The 21,328-nt window shown below is 44.8% G+C and overlaps 1 protein-coding gene across 1 annotated transcript; it reads left to right on the forward strand.

Annotated features, from left to right (window-relative positions):
• The first annotated feature begins 1,430 nt into the window (after positions 1-1,430).
• Positions 1,431-21,046, forward strand: LOC111959237 (four and a half LIM domains protein 2). The gene is made up of 6 exons (XM_070437529.1): positions 1,431-1,601; positions 14,126-14,310; positions 14,432-14,638; positions 15,323-15,589; positions 15,946-16,132; positions 19,965-21,046. Exons 2-6 carry the CDS (start codon positions 14,155-14,157, stop codon positions 20,114-20,116), a joined length of 969 nt encoding a protein of 322 aa, XP_070293630.1. The 5' UTR covers positions 1,431-1,601; positions 14,126-14,154; the 3' UTR covers positions 20,117-21,046.
• Positions 21,047-21,328: the final 282 nt, after the last annotated feature.

Genomic DNA, 21,328 nt, shown 5'->3' on the forward strand with positions numbered 1-21,328 from the left:
CTTTCCATCCTAGCCTCACATCAAACAGCCACAATGTCATGGAGTACACAACAGTAAAGCGTGTGTGTGCATGTGTGTGCGTGTGTGTGTGTGTGTGTGTGTGTGTGTGTGTGTGTGGTGTGTTGTGTGTGTGTGTGTGTGTGTGTGTGTGTGTGTGTGTGTGTGTGTGTGTGTGTGTGTGTGTGTGTGTGTGTGTGTGTGTGTGTGTGTGTGTGTGTGTGTGTGTGTGTGTGTGTGTGTGTGTGTGTGTGTGTGTGTGTGTGTGTGTGTGTGTGTGTGTAGGACAAGGCCTTGGTAATATTACACAACATTATGTACTTGGGGATAGAAAAAAGACTAAACTGTTTAAATGAGTGTACTGTTGCAATCTGGACTCAAATCTAATGAAAAACCTCTCATGACAGGATGTTCTCTGTGAAAACAACACTAAAACAAAGTAAAAGTGGAGGGAGTGTTGTAACTGGGATTCCGAAGCTAGTCTGGATATTTGTTATTTCTGGCTTTCCTCTTTGTGAAAAGGGTATACAGAGTTAGTGGGGATGTTAGAATTAGGATGAGGCAGGGTTACTGGATCAGATATTGAAAGTGGAAGGAATGCTGGGAAGGCTGGATCTGATAGCAGAAGGATACAGGGATCGAGGGAGAGAGAGGGGGATGCAGGGATAGAGGGAGAGAGAGGGGGATGCAGGGATCGAGGGAGAGCGAGGGGATGCAGGGATAGAGGGAGAGGGGGGGATGCAGGGTAGAGGGAGAGAGAGGGGGATGCAGGGATCGAGGGAGAGCGAGGGGGATGCAGGGATAGAGGGAGAAAGAGGGCATGCAGGGAGAGAGGTGAATGTGTACATTTCAGCACACAGGGGTGTTAATAAACTGTAGACCAGGACTCTCCAACCCGGTTCCTGGAGAGCTACCATCCTGTAGGTTTTTGCTCCCAACCCTAATCTACCACACCTGATTCTAATAATTAGCTGGTTGATAAGCTGAATCAGGTTAGTTACACCTGGGATTGGAGAGAAAACTACAGGAGGGTAGTTCTCTAGGAACAGGGTTGGAGAGCCCTGCAATAGACACTGAATATCCTGAGCAGTTGATCTCATCCGTGTGTGTGTGTGTGTGTGTGTGTGTATGTGTGTGTGTGTGTGTGTGTGTGTGTGTGTGTGTGTGTGTGTGTGTGTGGTGTGTGTGTGTGTGTGTGTGTGTGTGTGTGCTGTGCGTGCGTGCGTGCGTGCGTGCGTGCGTGCGTGCGTGCGTGCGTGGGCGTGCGTGGCGTGCGTGTGTGTGTGGTTAGTGAACATCAATGCAATGCCTTACAAGGCCACAGGGCTGTTGGTGTGGCTGAGTGACTGCATGAGTGAGACAGTGTGTGTGAGTGTGTGTGTGTGTGTGAGTGAGAGGGTTTTATCTCTGTAGGGCCAGTGTATTTATAGCCCATTGAAAAAGAAAAGAGACCCCTGTCCCCTCCTACCCCCCTCCTCACCCACTCCCCAATTAGTCGTCTATTGGTGGGGTAATCCAATCAGGAGTGACTACAGCTCGCCCTCCGTCGCCCGTCTCAGTCTGAGCAGACTCCTCAAAGACACACACCCTCCACAGACAGAAAGGTAAGACTCAGCACTGTCCACTCATCCATCCATCCCTTCTTCACTCCTCTTCCACTTCTCCAGCACTCCCTCTCTGGCATCCTCTTCCATGTCCCTTCTCTCTCTGCACCTGCGCTCTTACCTCTACTTAATAATGTTCTTTCTTTCTTTCCACTGTTCAACTCAGCCCGTCTCCGTCCATCCCATTACCTCTTCTTCTCTACCACTGGAAACTATCCCCCTCACCTCAGCCCAAACAATATCACTCACCCTCCTCCTAAAACTCCACATCTCTCTCTCTGTTTATGGTTCTTCAGACTTTTATCACCTTGCACACGATGACAGAATTTTGGCATTTAAGCGTGACATGTGACCTAATTTCTCCACTGACTAACTCAACTGTGGCTTGATTGATAAAGGTAAATCAATTGTATGTCATCCAGAGTTGACTTAGCTGTCTTTATTTACTATTTTTAAAACCAAATTGTCACTTTGAATCAAAGGTAATCAGTTGAGCTTTGGTAGGGAACATTTATTTTCCCATGATACAGATTACATGATCAAAGGAGATATAACAATTGTTCTTGTGCCCTCAAAAAGCCTGACTCTATTGGCCTACATTCACCGTGCCTCTGAGAGAAAATGATTAGGGTTTTAGTGGACTTCATTTTAAATGCTCAAGGTGATCCTTTCAGCAGGTTAACATTGTCACAGTGCAGATCCAAGATCCATCCGTCATAGTGTGCGTGGATGTGTGTGTGTGTGTGTGTGTTGAACTTTAAACATAGACAGTGTGTATGCTGGGGGAAGGCTGTCTATGCTATGTTGTGATATCTAATCGATGATTTATATATACACTAGATGACTGACAGGGGCCCTGTGTTGAAGCCATCGTGCCTCCATCTTGGTACTCCCTCACCGTTGTAAAAATGTATTCATTTATTCTATTTCAGACACCTTAATGCATACTTTTAAATTACATTATGTGATCTAAACATACAAATATATATATTTGTTTTTCCTTAAAGTATAAGTACTAATGTTACTATCTCCACTACAACAGAAAAATACTTAAGACATTTAATTTTGTCCTTACTGTAGAATTCCATTCATTCCTATGGAGGACTGCTCCTTAAATATGACCGACCGGTGGCTTCAAAGCCTCTCATTGGCAAATACATATCAAACCAGGTTTTATATACATCATTGTATCTAATGCTGGAGGACAAGTGGAGGTGTTTTCAGTGTGTCTGGATAAAGTGCTGATGGACAGGGCAGATAGGTTATATTCTCTGTGCCTTTGTTTCCAAGTATCTACACTCTATTGTTAGGGAAGAAGTGGGGAGTGGTGTGGGAAATGGGGGGTACATTTAGGGGAACAAAGTTCCACCCCTTTAGGCTAGGAGGTAGCATTAAGTGCAGTCATGGTGTGATGGAGCCAATGAAATAGTCCCAAAAGTGCAAACCCTGCCACCCGGCTTATCTGGAAGACTATATGTGTATGTGTGATGGACTGTGCATGTCTGTAGTAGTTTGACATTGAGCTATTTTGAACCTGTCTAAACCCCTCTGTCGTGGCTCTTGAAAGCATTCCAGTTTTCTGGGAGGGCACTGGCTATCATTAGAGATGCATGTCACTGTGGGCCACTTCTGTCATTGTGGCTCAAGCCTAGTGCGATAGATCCCCTGTCAGCACTGACAGAGAGAGAATACCTGACCACTGTGACTGACTCAAAATTAAGGAAATATTTGACTACGTACAGACTCAGTGAGCATAGACTCGCTGTAGGTAGATCTGGCTCTCAAAAAAAGACAGGCTACAGTATGTGGACACTGCCCACAAAATGAGGTGGAAACTGAGCTGCACTTCCTAATCTCCTGCCAAATGTATGACCATATTAGAGACACATATTTCCCTCAGATCACACAGACCCACAAAGAATTTGAAAACAAATCAAATTTTGATAAACTCCCATGTCTATTGGGTGAAATACCACAGTGTGCCATCACAAGATTTGTGACCTGTTGCCACAAGAAAAGGGCAACCAGTGAAGAACAAACACCATTGTCAATACAACCCATATTTATGTTTATTTCTTTTATTTGATTGTACTTTAACTATTTGTACATCGTTACAACACTGTATATAGACATAATATGACATTTGAAATGTCTCTTTTCCTTTGGAACTGCCCCCGGGGTCAGATGTGGGTACTCCAGTGGTTCTTGCCAAATTGGGGAAGAGGGGAGGGGTGTAGGGTCTTTTTCTTGCTAAGTAAAGAAATATAATTTATCTCAAGTCAATCTAACAACAGGTTAAAGATCCAATGTAGCCACTTTTTATTGCAATATCAAGTCATTTCTGGGTAACATTGAAGTACCTTAATGTGATTGTTTTGAATTAAAATGGTCCAAAAAAATAACTTCTTAGCAAAGAGGGGACAACTAGCTGTTATTGGTAGACAGACAAAAAAGACAAATGTCCAGCCTATTAACACATTTTTGTGTGATGTCACCAGGCAGGCCAAAACTCCATCTGAACAAAACAGGCTGAAAAGTTCAGGCAGTCTTTTCAAACAGCTCTTACACAAAAAGGGCATCATCATAATTATCACCATTTCACAGTATTATTCCAACCTATTGGTGTGGAAATATAAAAATAAAAAAACAAGGACAACCAGTTCTGGACTGCACTGGGCCTTTAAAGTATGTAGATGAAAAACAAAAGAAGACTTAATCTTGTAAGGGGATGCATTCTGGACCATTTATAACACTTGCCTGGCTGTTTGTCAGTACCCCATACCGTTTTTAGGTCCAAGTTCTGGCAGGTTGGATGGGGGGCGTCGCTGCACAGCTATTTTCAGGTCTAGAGATGTTAGATCGGGTTCATGTCCAGGCTCAGGCTGGGCCACTCAAGGACATTCAGAGACTTGTTCCAAAGCCACTCTTGCATTGTCTTGGCTGTGTGCTTAGAGTCATTGTCCTGTTGGAAGGTGAACCTTCGCTCCTGTCTGAGGTCCTGAGATCTCTGGAGCAGGTTTTCATCAAGGATCTCTCTGTACTTTGCTCTGTTCATCTTTCCCTCGATCCTGACTAGTGTCCCAGTCCCTGCCACTGAAAAACATCCCCACAGCATGATGCTGCCACCACCAAGCTTTACCGTAGGGATGGTGCCAGGTTCAATCCAGACGTGACGCTTGGCATTCAAGACAAAGAGATCAATCTTGGTTTCATCAGGCCAGAGAATCTTGTTTCTCATGGTCTGAGAGTCCTTTAGGTGCCTATTGGCAAACTCCAAGCGGGCTGTCAAGTGCCTTTTACTGAGGAGTGGCTTCCGTCTGGCCACTCTACCATAAAGGCCTGATTGGTGGAGTGTTGCAGAGATGATTGTTCTCTTTGAAGGTTCACCCATCTCCACATAGGAACTCTGGAGCTCTGTCAGAGTGACCATTTGGTTCTTGATCACCACCCTGACCAAGGCCCTTCCTCCCTGTTCCTCCACTCATGCCTCCTCCAATAATTTTTAAGGAGGATGCAAGGAAATATTAATAAGGGCAGTGTGATGTTGTGGAACGCCATCAATAACATGTCATGCAATCATTGGTGGCTGTGTGCAGTATGACTGCTATTCAGACCACCTGGAAAGGCACCATTCTCTCCTTCAGGGTTGTAAACTCATGGGCATAAAAATCAAAATGAATAGGATAGACTTGGAACCTCTAAGTTGACTTGTCAACTCATGGGTACACTTGCAATGGCTGACTGGTGTTGTCATCAAATCAACTATTATTTGTCACATGCTTTGTAAACAACCGGTGTACACTAAGAGTGAAATGCTTTCTTACGGGCCCTTCCCAACAATGCAGAGAGAGAGAAAATAGAGAAATGGTAGAAAAGTAATAACATGTAAAAAATCAATACACAATGAGTAACAATAACATGGCTATATACAAGGGGTACAAGTACTGAGTCCATGTGCATGGGTACGAGGTGATATGTACATAAACTCTCCTTTTCAGGACCCTGTCTCTCAAAGATAATTCGTAAAAATCCAAATAACTTCACAGATCTTCATTGTATAGGGTTAAACACTGTTTCCCATGCTTATTCAATGAACCATAAACAATTAATGAAAATACACCTGTGGAACGGTCGTTACGACACAAACAGCTTACAGACGGTAGGCAATTAAGGTCACAGTTATGAAAACATAGGACACTAAAGAGACCTTTCTACTGACTCTGAAAAACACCAAAATAAATATACCCAGGGTCCCTGCTCATCTACATGAATGCGCCTTAGGCATGCTGCAAGGAGGCATGAGGACTGCAGATGTGGCCAGGACAATAAATTGCAATGTCCGTACTGTGAGACGCCTAAGACTGCGCTACAGAGAGACAGGACGGACAGCTGATCATCCTCGCAGTGGCAGACCACGTGTAACAACACCTGCACAGGATCGATACATCTGAACATCACACCTGCGGGACAGGTACAGGATGGCAACAACAACTGCCCGAGTTACACCAGGAACGCACAATCCCCACATCAGTGCTCAGACTGTCCGCAATAGGCTGAGAGAGGCTGAACTGAGTGCTTGTAGGACTGTTGTAAGGCAGGTCCTCACCAGACATCACTGGCAACAACGTCGCCTATGGGTACAAACCCACCATTGCTGGACCAGACAGGACTGCCAAAAAGTGCTCTTCACTGAAGAGTCGCGGTTTTGTCTCACATGGGATGATGGTCGGATTTGCGTTTATCGTCAAAGGAATGAGTACACTGAGGCCTGTACTCTGGAGTGGGATCGATTTGAAGGTGGAGGGTCCGTCATGCTCTGGGGTGGTGTGTCACAGCATCATCGGACTGAGCTTGTTGTCATTGCAGGCAATCTCAACGCTGTTTGTTACAGGGAAGACATCCTCCTCCCTCATGTGGTACCCTTCCTACTGGCTCATCCTGACATGACCCTCCAGCATGACAATGCCACCAGCCATACTGCCCATTCTGTGCGTGATTTCCTGCAAGACAGGAATATCAGTGTTCTGCCATGGCCAGCAAAGAGCCTGGATCTCAATCCCATTGAGCACGTCTGGGACCTGTTGGATGGGAGGGTGAGGGCTAGGGCCAATCCCCCCAGAAATGTCTGGGAACTTGCAGATGCCTTGCTAGAAGAGTGGGGTAACATCTCACAGCAAGAACTGGCAAATCTGGTGCACTTCATGAGGAGGAGATGCACTGCAGTACTTAATGCAGCTGGTGGCCACACCAGATACTGACTGTTACTTTTGATTTTGAACCCCCCTTTGTTCAGGGACACATTATTCAATTTCTGTTAGTCACATGTCTGTGGAACTTGTTCAGTTTACGTCTCAGTTGTTGAATCTTGTTATGTTCTTACAAATATTTACACATGTTAAATTTGCTGAAAATAAACGCAGTTGACAGTGAGAGGACGTTTCTTTTTTTTCTGGGTTTGTAACTAGGAATAAAGTGACAAATAGTAAACAGTAGCAGCAGTGTATGTGATGAGACACAAAAGGGTCAATGCAGATAGTCCAGGAAGCTATTTTGTTAGCTATTTAGCAGTCTTATGGCTTGGTGGTAGAAGCTGTTCAGGGTCCTTTTGGTTTTCATATCATCGGTACCGCTTGCCGTGCGTGATGCAATCATTTCCATGGTAGTGTATAATGTTCATTCAAATGATGCTAAATGATGTGGCTCATGCAATGGAATATATGTTTTGTAATGTCAGTTGAGTTGATTTAACAAATCACAGCACAGATTGATGGGTAAATTTCCTGCTTTTACTTTATGGTTTTACTTCCTGCTTTGCTCCTATGAGTACACTCACAATGGCCTGCAGTCCACCCATTATGCCATCATTGTCTTGAATGGTAACACCCGTTCTATTCAATTAATCTGGCCCGGGTAGTTATGTTTTGCACCGGGTGAAGTTTTGGTACCGGGCAGCCTCCCAGGAGTGAGCCAGCACATGAAGTAATGAGTAGATTTCTGTGGGAAGATCGCAATTGCACATTCCTTGCGTCCTTTCTCCTCGTCTCCTTCTCAAAACACATTGGATGAGAAAGCCAGGTTGAGAAATGCAGGGCCTCTCTCATCAAATATGTTTTGAGAAGGAGAGAGGACGCAAAGAGTATGCATTTGGGATCTTCCCTTTGTTTTACATAACCCCACGGTTCTCAAACCTTGTACCTAGTGAGCTACCATCATATATGTTTCAAACCAACCCAACCCTAAATAAAGCTCAACAGATGGACTGAAAACCTACAAGATGGTTGCTCTCCAGAAACATGTATGTAAATCACTGGTCTAACTAATGCTAAGTGACAGTGTGAATGGCATAGTAACTGTAATTGTTTTATATTATAAACTGGGTGGTTCGAGCCCCTAACCTTATACCACGGGTATGGCAAAACATGTATTTCTACTGCTCTAATTACGTTGGTAACCAGTTTATAATAGCAATTAGGTACCTAAGCGTTTTTTTGGTATATGGTATATACCACGGCTAGGGGCTGTATTCAGGCACTCCGCGTTGCTTATTAAAGAACAGCCCTTAGCCATGGTATATTGGTCATGTACCACACCTCTTTGTGCCTTATTGCTTAAATAACATTCAATTGTTTATTTAAAAAAATGGAAGTATAATGTTATTTATTGAACATTTTATTCGTATAAGATACTAGGAGTCTCCTCAGCTTCCTGCAATTCAATTGATTCAATCATCCAATTAAAAAACAACTAGATAAAACCAGCACTTTATTATGTGTCAAAGCCAGGGACCAAACCATGAGACTGCAGATAATTTTCAGGAGTTCAGAGCGCATTTGTATTATAAGTACAAGTCTTTCCTCCATATTGAGGTACTTAATCTTTGTTGTTTGCTATGGTGGGAACCCAGCTAACAACAAACGTTCCCACAACTTTAGAGAATGTTCCCTTAAGAGCCTGATTAGGGCATTACCTAATGTTTTCATAGGAATGTTACAGTGACGTACAAGGATGATCCAAGAGACCATTCCCTTAACGTCGAACAGAACTTACCCAGAACGTGGTTACCAAGTTCCCAGAATATTCAATATTAATGTTCTAGACACGTTTCATGGGAACATTGTAAGAACATTCCTGTGTCCAGTTTTCTGAGGGTTAAGACAAGGTAGTACAGCCCAAGAGAAATCGTCCAACTGTCGAAAATGCACAGTCCGAGGAGACTAATTGAGACCATGGTCTGATTAACGGATAAATGACATGGTGGAGTAGTAGGAAGATCAGAATGCCTTTAACCAAGAGGTTAAGTTCAAATCCTACACTGTAAACCCCAATGTGCTCTCATTACTCAACTTGAGGAAATCCATTGCACTTAATATCGGAGTACAGTTACTTTGTGATTTTTGTAGTCATTACTCAAACTGAGAGTCACTGTGACCCTGTAGAGGGTCCAGGTTTGAATTATATCAGCTTGGGAAAAAAAGTAATGCCCCCACTAAGCTATGCCTCCAATATAATTTCCCAGTGTGCCTTGCCTTCGAGTGAATTGTAGAGTTACCACCCATGACTATTTGTTAGTGACAGAGACATGGTTGTTTGAATTAATTCATTTTCACCAAGTGAGTTCCTAGGGGAATATTATCATTATAATTACTCTATGACAAAACATTACATATCTCATAAGGACTTGGTTCACAGGCCACATTAGGCCCGCAAGTAGGGTTACAAAATTCCACTAACTTAAAATCAAATCCAACTGGGGTTTCTGGAAAACGTACCAACATTTTAACAATCCTACCTGCAGGTCCCATTATGCTGGCTTGCAAACTGATGTGTAATTCCTAATAGAATCTAGCCAGAGTTAGGATATCCAACAGTTGCAATTTTTATTATCCCGCAACTGTCATGATCGTTGGAAGCATACTCGGACCAACGTGCAGCGTGATCTGGGTTCCACATCTTTTATTAGGAATAAGTGAACCACACAACAAAACAATAAAGACCAAACGAAACGTGACGACAATGGAGTGCTAACATGCAACTACACATAAACAATATCCCACAAAACACAGGTGGAAAAAAGCTACCTAAATATGATCCCCAATTAGAGAAAACGATTACCAGCTGCCTCTAATTGGGAATCATACAAAATCACCAACATAGCAAAACAAAACTACAACCCACATGGAAAATATAAACTAGAGTAACCCCTCAGTCACGCCCTGACCTACTCCACCATAGAAAATAAGGACTCTCTATGGTCAGGACGTGACACTACCCCCCCCCCCCCCAAAGGTGCGGACTACGGCCGCAAAACCTGAAACTAAAAGGGAGGATTAGGGGGGTGTCTAGTGTCGGTGGTGGCTCTGGTGCAGGACGAAGAACCCACTCATCCCCGGGATTTGCCAGCATCGGAGGCGGCTCTGGTGCGGGACGAAGAACCCGCTCATCCGGCAGCATCGGGGCGGCTCTGGTGCGGACGGAAGAACCCGCTCAGCTCGCGGATCCACCATCTTTGGTGGCGGCTCTGGTACGGGCCGAAGAACCCGCTTTCATCCTGCGGATCCAGCCATGGACCCAGGCTGAACACTGTGCCTGGACTGGACCTAGATGCCGAGGAAGGCTCCTGCCATGGAGCGGGACTGGACACCGTGTCTGGACTGGGCATCGGCGCAGAGGAGGGCTCCTGCCATGGAGCTGGACTGGACGCCGCGTTTGAACTGGACGCCGTGCTCGGACTGGGCATCGGCGCAGAGGAAGGCTCCTGCCCTGGAGCTGGAGGTTCTGGACCGTGGACCGTCGCAGGAGGTTCCGGACAGTGGACCGTCGCAGGAGATTCCGGAGTCTGGACCGTGGTTGGAGGTTCCGGACTGTGGACCGTCGTTGGAGGTTCCGGACTGTGGACCGTCGTTGGAGGTTCCGGACTGTGGACCGTCGTTGGAGGCTTCCGTCACTGCTAACCGTCGCCGGAAGCTCTGGACTGGGAACCGTCGCCGGAAGCTCTGGACTGGGGAGACGCACTGAAGGTCTGATGCGTGGGGCCGGCACAGGTGGCACCGGACTGGTGACACACACCTCAGGGCGAGTGCGGGGAGCAGGCACAGGACGCACCTGACTGGGAAGATGCACTGGAGGCCTAGTTCGTGGAGCCGGCACAGGTGGCGCCAGACTGGTGACACGCACTTCAGGGCGAGTGCGGGAAGCAGGCACAGGACGTACTGGGCTGTGAAGGCGCACTGGAGACCTGGTGCGTATAGCCGGGATCAATTGTACCGGAACTTTAACACACTTCGTACTGTGAGTACGAGGAGTTGGTACAGGACGTACTGGGCTGTGAAGGCATACTGGAGACTTGGTACATAGAGCTGGCACAGATGGTGCCGGGCTGAGAAGGCGCTTTTCAACGAGCCTGCGCTGCAGCATACTCCTTTCTACAACCTCTCTCCGGTATCTCTCATTACCTTCTTCTATCGACTCCCACACAGGCTCTGGCTCACTCCCCGGTTCCACCGACCACCCCATGTGCCCCCCCCAAAACATTTTGGGCTGTCTTTTGGGCTTTCTCTGTGGCCGCGAACCCCGGCGTCGTCGCTGTCCTCCCTTCTCTCCTTGCGTCTCCCGCCAAGGAAGGCGATCCTGTCCTGCCAGGATTTATTCCCAAGTCCAGGATCCCTTCCCATCCAGAATCTCCTCCCAAGTCCATGTTACCCTCTCCTCCTAGGCACGCTGCTTGGTCCTGTTGTGGTGGGATATTCTGTCACGATCGTTGGAAGCATATAACAATAAAGACTAAACGAACCATGATGACAATGGCGTGCTAACATGCAACTACACATAAACAATATCCCACAAAACACAGGTGGAAAAAAGCTACCTAAATATGATCTCCAATTAGAGACAACGATTACCAGCTGCCTCTAATTGGGAATCATATACAAAATCACCAACATAGAAAAACAAAACTAGAACCCCACATAGAAAATATAAACTAGACTAACCCCCCAGTCACGCCCTGACCTACTCCACCATAGAAAATAAGGACTCAGGACGTGACAGCAACCTGCATTCATAATGACTGCCAGGGTTAGGAAGTGTGAGTTGACTACGTAAGCCATCTAAACTGGAACAACCATTTCAGTAATGGGTGCAAAAAATCCAACTAAATGATTGGATTTGTTTAGAAAAATGTGTTATTTATCTTTGTGTAGCATAAGATTAAATTAATAAATCTATCACTTAATGTACATGCAAAAACGGATATTAAAAACAATTCCAAAGATCTCAACCTGCAGTAGAGCATGCTGGGTAAAAAATATAATTTATCATAACTTTAAAAAAGTGAGTTGATGTGACTTCTCATTTAGTTTTGAGTCAGTACCACATACAATTAAGTAATAATGACTTTTAATTTACTCTGAGTTCAAATGCCTTGGCGTTTATAGTGCAGGTGAGGACATGCTGAATCATAATTACTGTATAAATGAACATGCACAGTGTAATGATGTATGTAAAAGTGTGTAATATTGTAAGTTGTAAGTTCTGTTTGTAAGTTCTGTTTGACATTTAGGGAATGTTCTCCTAACTAATGCCAAAACTGGACACAAACATCTGGGGAATATTATGGTTAACATTACAAATAGTTCTCTCTCCCTAGAACTGTTAGCTGGGAAACAATATTATCAAAAGACTTGATAGGTGCCCCTTGGTGCCTTTGAGTCTCCAGATGTATTAGTCTGTCTTTAATTTGCTTGCCGTTAGTGTTGCTGGGACGGATGCCATCAAAGAGAACACAGAAGCCCAGTCTCCAACAGTTGTCCACCTTTTTAAAATAGCTGAAAATTTGATTAGGGTAGAGTAAAACATTTTATTTTAGGAACAAGATGAATCCTGATTTAAGCTAGGTGAGTTAAAGTGATGGAGAGACTTTGTGAAGAGGGGTTAGAGAGGGAGAGTAAATATATTCATTCCTCTTTCAACTTAAAGACGGAGAACAGAAAATTCCTCTGACTTCCTTTTTCGATCTAATTTGGACCAGTACACCAAGACCTTTCTCCAGCTCTTTTACTAAGCACTCTTGTCCCCCCTACAATTGAGTAAGCGGTGGTATATCTGAGGTGCTTATGCACAAAGACCATACATAATGCAATGACATCAGGAACATACCATGATATTACAGGGGGTTTAGTCCAGAGAAAGGGGGACCGAATGAGGAAATGCAAACAACCCATTGGGTTGGAAAAGCAAGGGAAAGCAAATGGAGAGAAAGACAGAGAGTGGGGGGGTGGAGGCAGGGAGAGAGGGAAGGAGCGACGGGGAGAGCGAGAGAGAGAGATGAGGGCAGCTGGATAAAGGAGTTTTGTTGTTGAAAAAGCTAAAGAGAATAAGATGGGAAGAGAGAAGGAATTTAAGAGAGTGAGGGGGGACATTCTCTAGTTTTCCAGCTTTTCTTTTGCCTCCTTATATGGTCAAATGATGACTGTGGAATCAATGGGCAGAGGGGAGTGGGTTGGAACTCCGAGAGTAAGAGAGAGGGAAAGAATGAGAGGGGAAAGAGGTGAGAAGTGTAGAGGAGAGGGGTGTTTAGTGTCGTGTGCTTGGGACACTGGGGACTTCCACGAGAGGCAGCCGGACACAAACCACTGGTCAGCAAAGCGAGACAGGCCAGGCACAGAGAGGCATAACCAGGAGTCTTATCAGGGCTGAACTGCTAACAGCTACAGAGCGTGAGTAGCCATTATTCTGGTGTGCCGTCATACACACACACACGCACACTGCGGGATGCTGAGCTGTGTAGAGGTCTGATGCGTGATACTGACAGCTGGAGGTGTGGTTATGGATTGCTAACTGCAGGGTGATATAGTGAGTGTTGGTATGCGCAGGAGTGAAGGTCCCCTGTCCCTCTCTAAGCTTGCCTGATAGAGCTATTAATATCCCTCTCATCTGTAACCAGGTGGTTGTCACACCAACAGACAAGACTGGATGCTGATAGACACACAGAGGCCAAAGACTAAACCCTAGAGAGAGTCATACTGTACACAAAAGTACAACTTGATACTACAACTGTTGGCATTATAACACTGTCTCAAAAGATGACAGGCAGCTGTCTATTGAGATGTCCTTAATGTCTTATCAGAGATCTCTATTGTACTTGTTGTTGTGCTTGTGTTCCCTCCACTCTGCTTAAATGTGAAATGCACTTGTGGATATTCTATTCATTGCAGTAACAGGCAAGTCAATTTACATCCAGTTCTCATTACCTATAACAGACTGATTATGATGTATGCTCTCTGCTACTACTCAGTGTCAGGGAGCGGATATCTCTGTATAAACACTGGCACACAGACAAGGCAAACAGACAGACTTCGTTCCTCCAATGTGAATTCTGTTTATCTAGCTGAACTCTTAAAAACCTTACAAATGTACTGTATGTATGCAGTTCATGCATCCGGGTTCTTGACCTTAACTTGAAGAAACCTTTTTTATACAGTAAGACAATTGTCATTCCCAAACCCATCCTCCTCCCCTCTCCTCAGTTTAGCGGGGTGGGATTCCTGGTGCCAAGATGACGGAGCGCTATGACTGCCACTACTGTAAGGAATCCCTGTTTGGTAAGAAGTACGTCCTGAGAGAGGAGAACCCATACTGTGTCAAATGCTACGAGAGCCTGTACTCCAATACCTGTGAGGACTGCAAGAAACCCATCGGCTGCAATACCAGGGTATAATACACACACGCACAAACTACTAACACTGTCTCATCTTTTAGCCTCCATCCAAGAACATTGTCAAAGCGTGCCGTCTGATGTTCAGATTCGGATTGTCCCTCTGTTGTCACCGTAGGACCTGTCCTACAAGGACCGCCACTGGCACGAGGAGTGTTTCCAGTGCTTCCAGTGTAAACGGTCTCTGGTGGACAAGCCCTTCTCCACCAAGGATGACCAGCTGCTCTGCACTGAGTGCTACTCCAATGAGTACTCCTCCAAGTGCCACGAGTGCAAGAAGACCATCATGCCTGGTGAGAACCATACACCAGATCCATCGAATCTATACTAGACACACACAAACAGGCGTGTACACAGATTACTCTTGCACTATCACAGATGACACAAACCTTCAATGGTTGCAACCACATTTAGATCTGTCAAAATACCAACACACACAGCCCCTTATGACATAATAATCTATTTCACGTTATAATGCTCATAAAAATATTCAAAATGAAATCATCTTTATCAGAGGCACATGAAATGTGTTGATTTGTTTGAACCAGCGTCCATATTAGTAAAATCATTATTATCGTTATTACACGCACACACACATTAATCACTGTCGTAGTACACGAATAGCCAGGACTAAACTCAAACGTTTTTGGATGATTCTAACTAATCTACATGTCTTTGAATGTCCTCAATCACATAAGCCCTTGCCTAGTTAAATAAAGATTAAATAAAATAAAATAACAAAAAAAATGGTGCTTCTCCCAGACAGCCAGTGTAACTATACGCTGAGGTCTGGAGTGCAGCAGAGCCGGAACACTGAACGTAGATCGAGATGACCTCCAGACCTCCTCTCTATCCCCACTCTGTTTCTACACAAAGACCACACGCAGTATTTACAGTGAGGGAATGTGTGTGAACCCAAGGACTGAGTAGTGTGTGTGTCCTTTTTCTCACTCTCCATCCCTTATCCTTTCCCAATTACCCTTATTAATCTACCTCTGTCTCTCCATCCCTCTCTTATTCACTCACCCTCCCCCTGCTCCCTCCCTCCTTACTTCCCTCCCTCCCTCGGTCCCTCCCTCCCTCTCTGCTCTTCTCTCCCACATGCAGGCTCCAGGAAGTGGAGCATAAGGGTAACAGCTGGCATGAGACCTGCTTCACCTGCCAGCGTTGCCAGCAGCCCATCGGCACCAAGAGCTTCATCCCCAAGGAGAACCAAAACTTCTGTGTGCCCTGCTACGAGAAGCAGTTTGCCATGCAGTGTGTGCATTGCAAGAAAGTAGGTCAAGGGTCATGACAGTGTACTGTAGTGTTTTCCCCTAAATTTTCTGACCTCTAAAGTGATGTATACAACATAGAAAACAGGGCTCTTTGGATATCTGCTGAAAGTCTGGCTGTGTCTGGCAGGCAAGACTATAGGAACATCGAGTAGCACTTTATATGTATATAAATGCTATCAGTATCTATGCAAGTGGCAATTTACTAAATGGATTGCTGTAACCGCGAAGATCTGGTATCTGGATGGCAGTACTTGGTGTGTGCGCATGTGTATGTGAGTACTTGTGTGCACACGTATGTGTGTGCATGGTCAAATGTGTGCCTGTATGCCTAACCCTTTCTCTCTCCATTAAATAGCCCATCACTACTGGTGGGGTGACCTATCACGACCAGCCCTGGCATAAGGACTGCTTCCTGTGCACCGGCTGCAAGCAGCAGCTGTCAGGCCAGCGGTTCACCTCCCGTGATGACTTTGCGTACTGCCTCAACTGTTTCTGCAACCTGTACGCTAAGAAGTGTGCCTCCTGCACCACCCCCATCAGCGGTAAACTATCTATCTATGTGGTTGTGTTACAGATACATGTTTTCTGCTCAGGTCATGCACAGACTATCAGAGGCCAGAAAATGGCTCCGATAGAGAGGGCCGCTGAGCAACTAGCCCCTAGTCAACTTTGCACTATTTTGTTTTTTCCTGTGTTATTTCTTACATTATTAGGCCAGAACATTTTTTGTGTTACTACATACAGCCGGGAATAACTTTTGGATATCAGAGCGGCGGTAATCATCATTACCAGCATTACAATCAAGAATACAACTTTCCCGAGTCGGATCCTTTGTTCGTGCCCACCAGGGCAATTGAACTGATTCCAGAGGCTGACCCAAAACACTGCCGGCGGAGAAGAGGTACTCGGAGTGGACTTCCAGTCCGACTCAGGAGGCGCACACACCACCCACCGCTTCCGAGTATATTACTCGCTAATGCTCAGTCTCTGGATAATAAAGTTGACGAGCTGATTGTAACATACTCTGTTTCATAGAAACATGGCTCTCTCTGGATATACTGTCTGAGTCCGTACAGCAAGTTGGGTTCTCAGTTCATCGCACAGACAGAAATAAATCTCTCCGGGAAGAAGAAGGGCGAGGTTGTATGTTTCATGATTAACTACTCATGGTGTGATTGTGACAACATACAGGAACTCAAGTCCTTTTGTTCACCCAAACGGAAATAAATCAAATCAAATTTATTTATATAGCCCTTCTTACATCAGCTGATATCTCAAAGTGCTGTACAGAAACCCAGCCAAACAGCAAGCAATGCAGGTGTAGAAGCACGGTGGCTAGGAAAAACTCAAAGCCAAAACCTAGGAAGAAACCTCACAATCAAATGCCGACCGTATTGCCTCCCAAGAGCATTCTCTTCGGTTATAGTCACAGCTGTGTATATTCCTCCTCAAGCCGACAGCCCTCAAAGAACTTCACTGGATTTTTTGCAAACTGGAAACCACATATCCTGAGGCCGCATTTATTGTAGCTGGGGATTTTAACAAAGCAAATTTGAGGAAAACGCTACCGAAGTTCGACCAACACATTGACTGAGGTACTCGACCACTGCTAAAACACGACCACTGCTACTCCAACTTCCAGATGCCTACAAGGCCCTCCCCCTCCCTTTGACAAATCTGATCACGACTCCACTTTGCTCCTCCCTTCCTATAGGCAGAAACTCAAACAGGAAGTACCCATGCTAAGGACTATTCAACGCTGGTCTGACCAATCGCAATCCACACTTCAAGATTGTTTTGATCACGCAAACTGGGATATGTTCCGGGTAGCCTCAGAGAATAACATTGACAAATATACTGATACGGTGACTGAGTTTATCAGGAAGTGTATAGGAGATGTACCCACTGTGACTATTAAAACCTACCCTAACCAGAAACTGTGAATAGATGGCAGCATTTGTGCAAAACTGAAAGTGTGTTTACAGACATATTCAATTTCTACCTATCCCAGTCTGCTGTCCCCACATGCTTCAAGATGGCCACCATTGTTCCTGTACCCAAGAATGCAAAGGTAACTGAACTAAATGACTATCGCCCCGGAGCACTCAGTTCTGCCATCATGAAGTGATTTGAGAGACTGGTCAAGGATCATATCAACTCTACCTTACCTGACACCCTAGACCAGGGCTGCCCAACCCTCTTCCTGGAGATCTACTGTCCTGTAGGTTTTCAGTCCAACCCTAATTTAGCAAATCTGATTCAGTTAGTTAAGGTCTTGTTGAGCAGCTAATTAGTAGAATCAGGTGTGCAAATTAGGGTTGGACTGAAAACCCACAGGACGGTAGATCTCCAGGAAGAGGGTTGGGCAGCCCTAATCTAGACCCACTTCAATTTGCTTACCGCCTTAATAGAGCCACAGACAATGCAATCGCCATCCCACTGCACACTGCCCTATCCCATCTGGACAAGAGGAATATCTATGTAAGAATGCTGTTCATTGACTATAGCTCAGCAGTCAACACGATAGTACCATTCAAGCTCACCATTGAGCATGAGACTCTGGGTCTGAACCCCGCCCTGTGCAACTGGGTCCTGGACTTCCTGACGGGCCGCCACTCCCAGGTGGTGAATGTAGGAAACAACACCTAGACTTCGCTGATCCTCAACACTGGGGCCCCACAAGGGTGCGTACTCCCTGTTCACCCGTGACTGCGCACGCCTCCAACTCAATCATCAAGTTTGCAGATAACACAGCAGGCGGCAGGTAGCTTAGTGGTTAGGTTGTTGGGCTGGTAACCGAAAGGTTGCAGGATAGAATCCCTGAGCTGACAAGGTAAAAACCTGTCGTTCTGCCCCTGAGCAAAGCAGTTAACCCACTGTTCCCTGGGCGCTGAATACGTGGATGTCAATTTAAGGCAGCCCCCCGCACCTCTCTGATTCAGAGGGGTTGGGTTAAAAGCAGAAGACACATTTCAGTTGAATGCATTCAGTTGAACAACTGACTAGGTATAGTAGGCTTGATTACTGACAGGGAGGAGGTGAGAGCTCTGGGAGTGTGATGCCAGGAAAATAACCTCTCACTCAACAAAACAAAGGAGATGATTGTGGTCTTCAGGAAACAGCAGAGGGAGCACCTCCACATCGACGGGACTGCAGTGGAGAAGGTGGAAATCATCAAGTTCCTTGGTGTACACATCACTGACAAACTGAAATGGTCCACCCACACAGGCAGTGTGGTGAGGAAGGTGCAACAGAGGCTGAAGAAATCACAAACTTTTACAGATGCACAATTGAGAGCAGATGCACAATTGTATCACCGTCTGGTACGGAAACTGCACCGCCCGCAACCGCAGGGCTCTCAAGAGAGTGGTGCGGTCTGCCCAACGCATCACCGGGGGCAAACTACCTGCCCTTCAGTACACCTACAGCACCCAATGTCACAGGAAGGCCAAAAAGATTGTCAAGGACAACAACCACCCGAGCCACCCCACTATCATCCAGAAGGCGAGGTCAGTACAGGTGCATCAAAGCTGGAACCGAGAGACTGAAAAGGCCATCAGACTGTTAAATAGCCATCACTAGCACATGAAAGGCTGCTGCCTATATACATAGACTTGAAATAACTGGCACTTTAATAAATGGAACACTAGTCACTTTAATAATGTTTACATATTTTGCATTACATACAGTATGTATATACTGTATTCTACTGTATCTTAGTCTATACCACTCTGACATTGCCCGTCCATAAATGTATACATTCTTAATTCTATTCCTTTACTTAGATTTGTGTGTATTGTGTGCATTGTTGTGAATGTTTTAGATATTACTTGTTAGATATTACTGCACTGTTGGTGCTAGAAAGATAAGCATTTCACTACACCCGCAATAACATCTGCTAAACACGTGTATGTGACCAATAACATTTTATTTTATTTTATTTTATTTGAGATGTTTACAACATGTGGAATAGTGCTTAGTGTACACTAACATGCTAACACGATCCAACCATCTGTGCAGTCCTGCGATGAGATTGTGTGTACCCGAAAGCACCCTGTGTGTATCTAACAGAGTGTCAGTCAGTCAGTTAGATGCTCACTTCCATCAGTTCTAACTTCTAATGAGTCAGTCAGTCACTTATTCACTCACTCACATCACGCCATACACTGTGCCCTGTTTGAATCCTTACGGTCTCCTTTCCTCCCTCCTCAATCACAGATCTATGTAATTTGATAAGAGAAAGCAAGGTATATCTGTTCTACTGTTTCCTCCACTCTGATCTGTGACAACTTCAATGAAGGATGTATTTAGGATGTACAGACCTCTCTCACCTTTGGATAACAGTATGTTTTGATCTCTCCCTGTCTCTCTCAGGTCTGGGTGGCAGTAAGTACATCTCCTTTGAAGAGCGTCAGTGGCACCATGACTGCTTCAACTGTAGGAAGTGCTCCGTCTCCCTGGTGGGCCGGGGTTTCCTCACCGAGCGTGACGACATCCTGTGCCCTGAGTGTGGCAAAGACATCTGATTGGCAGGCAGCGAGTGGCCGACAAATCTGATTGGATAGTAATGAAACAACCAGGAAGAATGTTTTAAAATAATAGATTTACAAAATCAGCGAGGAACCATAGCAATGAGTACCAACAACAACCCGTCAGAGCACAACTGAATATATATATATATATATATATATATATATATATATATATATATATATATATATATATATCATAATAGCACAATATACTATTAGGCTACTAACCCAATATGCTATTTGAGTTCTAAGATATCTATTTGACAATCATAGGTTTTTGTGTCATTGGTCTTAGATTTTTTGGTATGCAACAGCAAATATTGCTTTCTGTATTCCCTGGCTTGATATCCAATATCAGTTTGAGGTTTTGCGCAAGAATGTCTGCTGTCCTAATCTATTATATGCTGGTAAGATTCATATATTCAGAGTTTATGCATTTAGAAAGGAAAGTCTACCGAAATTACACAATTACTGCAGTCTATGGAAACAAATATGTAATTCTGTAATTTGGGTGGACTATCCCTTTACGTTTTGAAAGGTTATTTTGTGGTGCGTATGAAGGAGCACCAGTTTCTAAGTAAATGAGCTCCAAAGTAAATGTGAACTAACACAAAGGAACAGGTTTACCGGGCTTTTACACTGGTGCAAAGTTTGTAATGTTATTCATGTGGGAATAAAAATAAAAGCTACAACTAAAGAAAAATATTAAATGTTAATAACAGAAGTGTAAATAATGACAGTTTGATAAGCTCAATTTATCATCCCAAATAAATGGCAAGTATACATTTGAGGCTGGTGCAAATGCCTGGTAACTCTATGTGCCTATAAACGTAAGAGCCAACACAGCACTGTCTGTATAAGTCATTTTCCAAGGGCGCCGATGAAGTCTGTGTTTGAAATCCAAATAAAGAACTACAAAAGACCCATTGCTGTTCACCTTGTATTACTGTAAGGAAAGGACAAGAAGTTAACAACAATGTCATCCTTTTCTAAAGGAGTTGGTAGAAGGTAGAAGCCCCAAATTACTGGTCCAGGGTCAGATATCAGTGGCGGTCAGTGCCGTTTATTTATTTTATTTAACAAGGCAAATCAATTAAGAACAGATTCTTATATTACAATGACAGCCTACCCCAGCCAAACCCTCCCCTAACCCAGACGATGCAAGGCCAATTGTGCGCCGCCCTATGGGACTCGCAATCACGGCCG

This window comes from Salvelinus sp. IW2-2015, linkage group LG36 (assembly GCF_002910315.2).
Source record: "Salvelinus sp. IW2-2015 linkage group LG36, ASM291031v2, whole genome shotgun sequence".
NCBI classification, from domain to species: Eukaryota; Metazoa; Chordata; class Actinopteri; order Salmoniformes; family Salmonidae; genus Salvelinus; species Salvelinus sp. IW2-2015.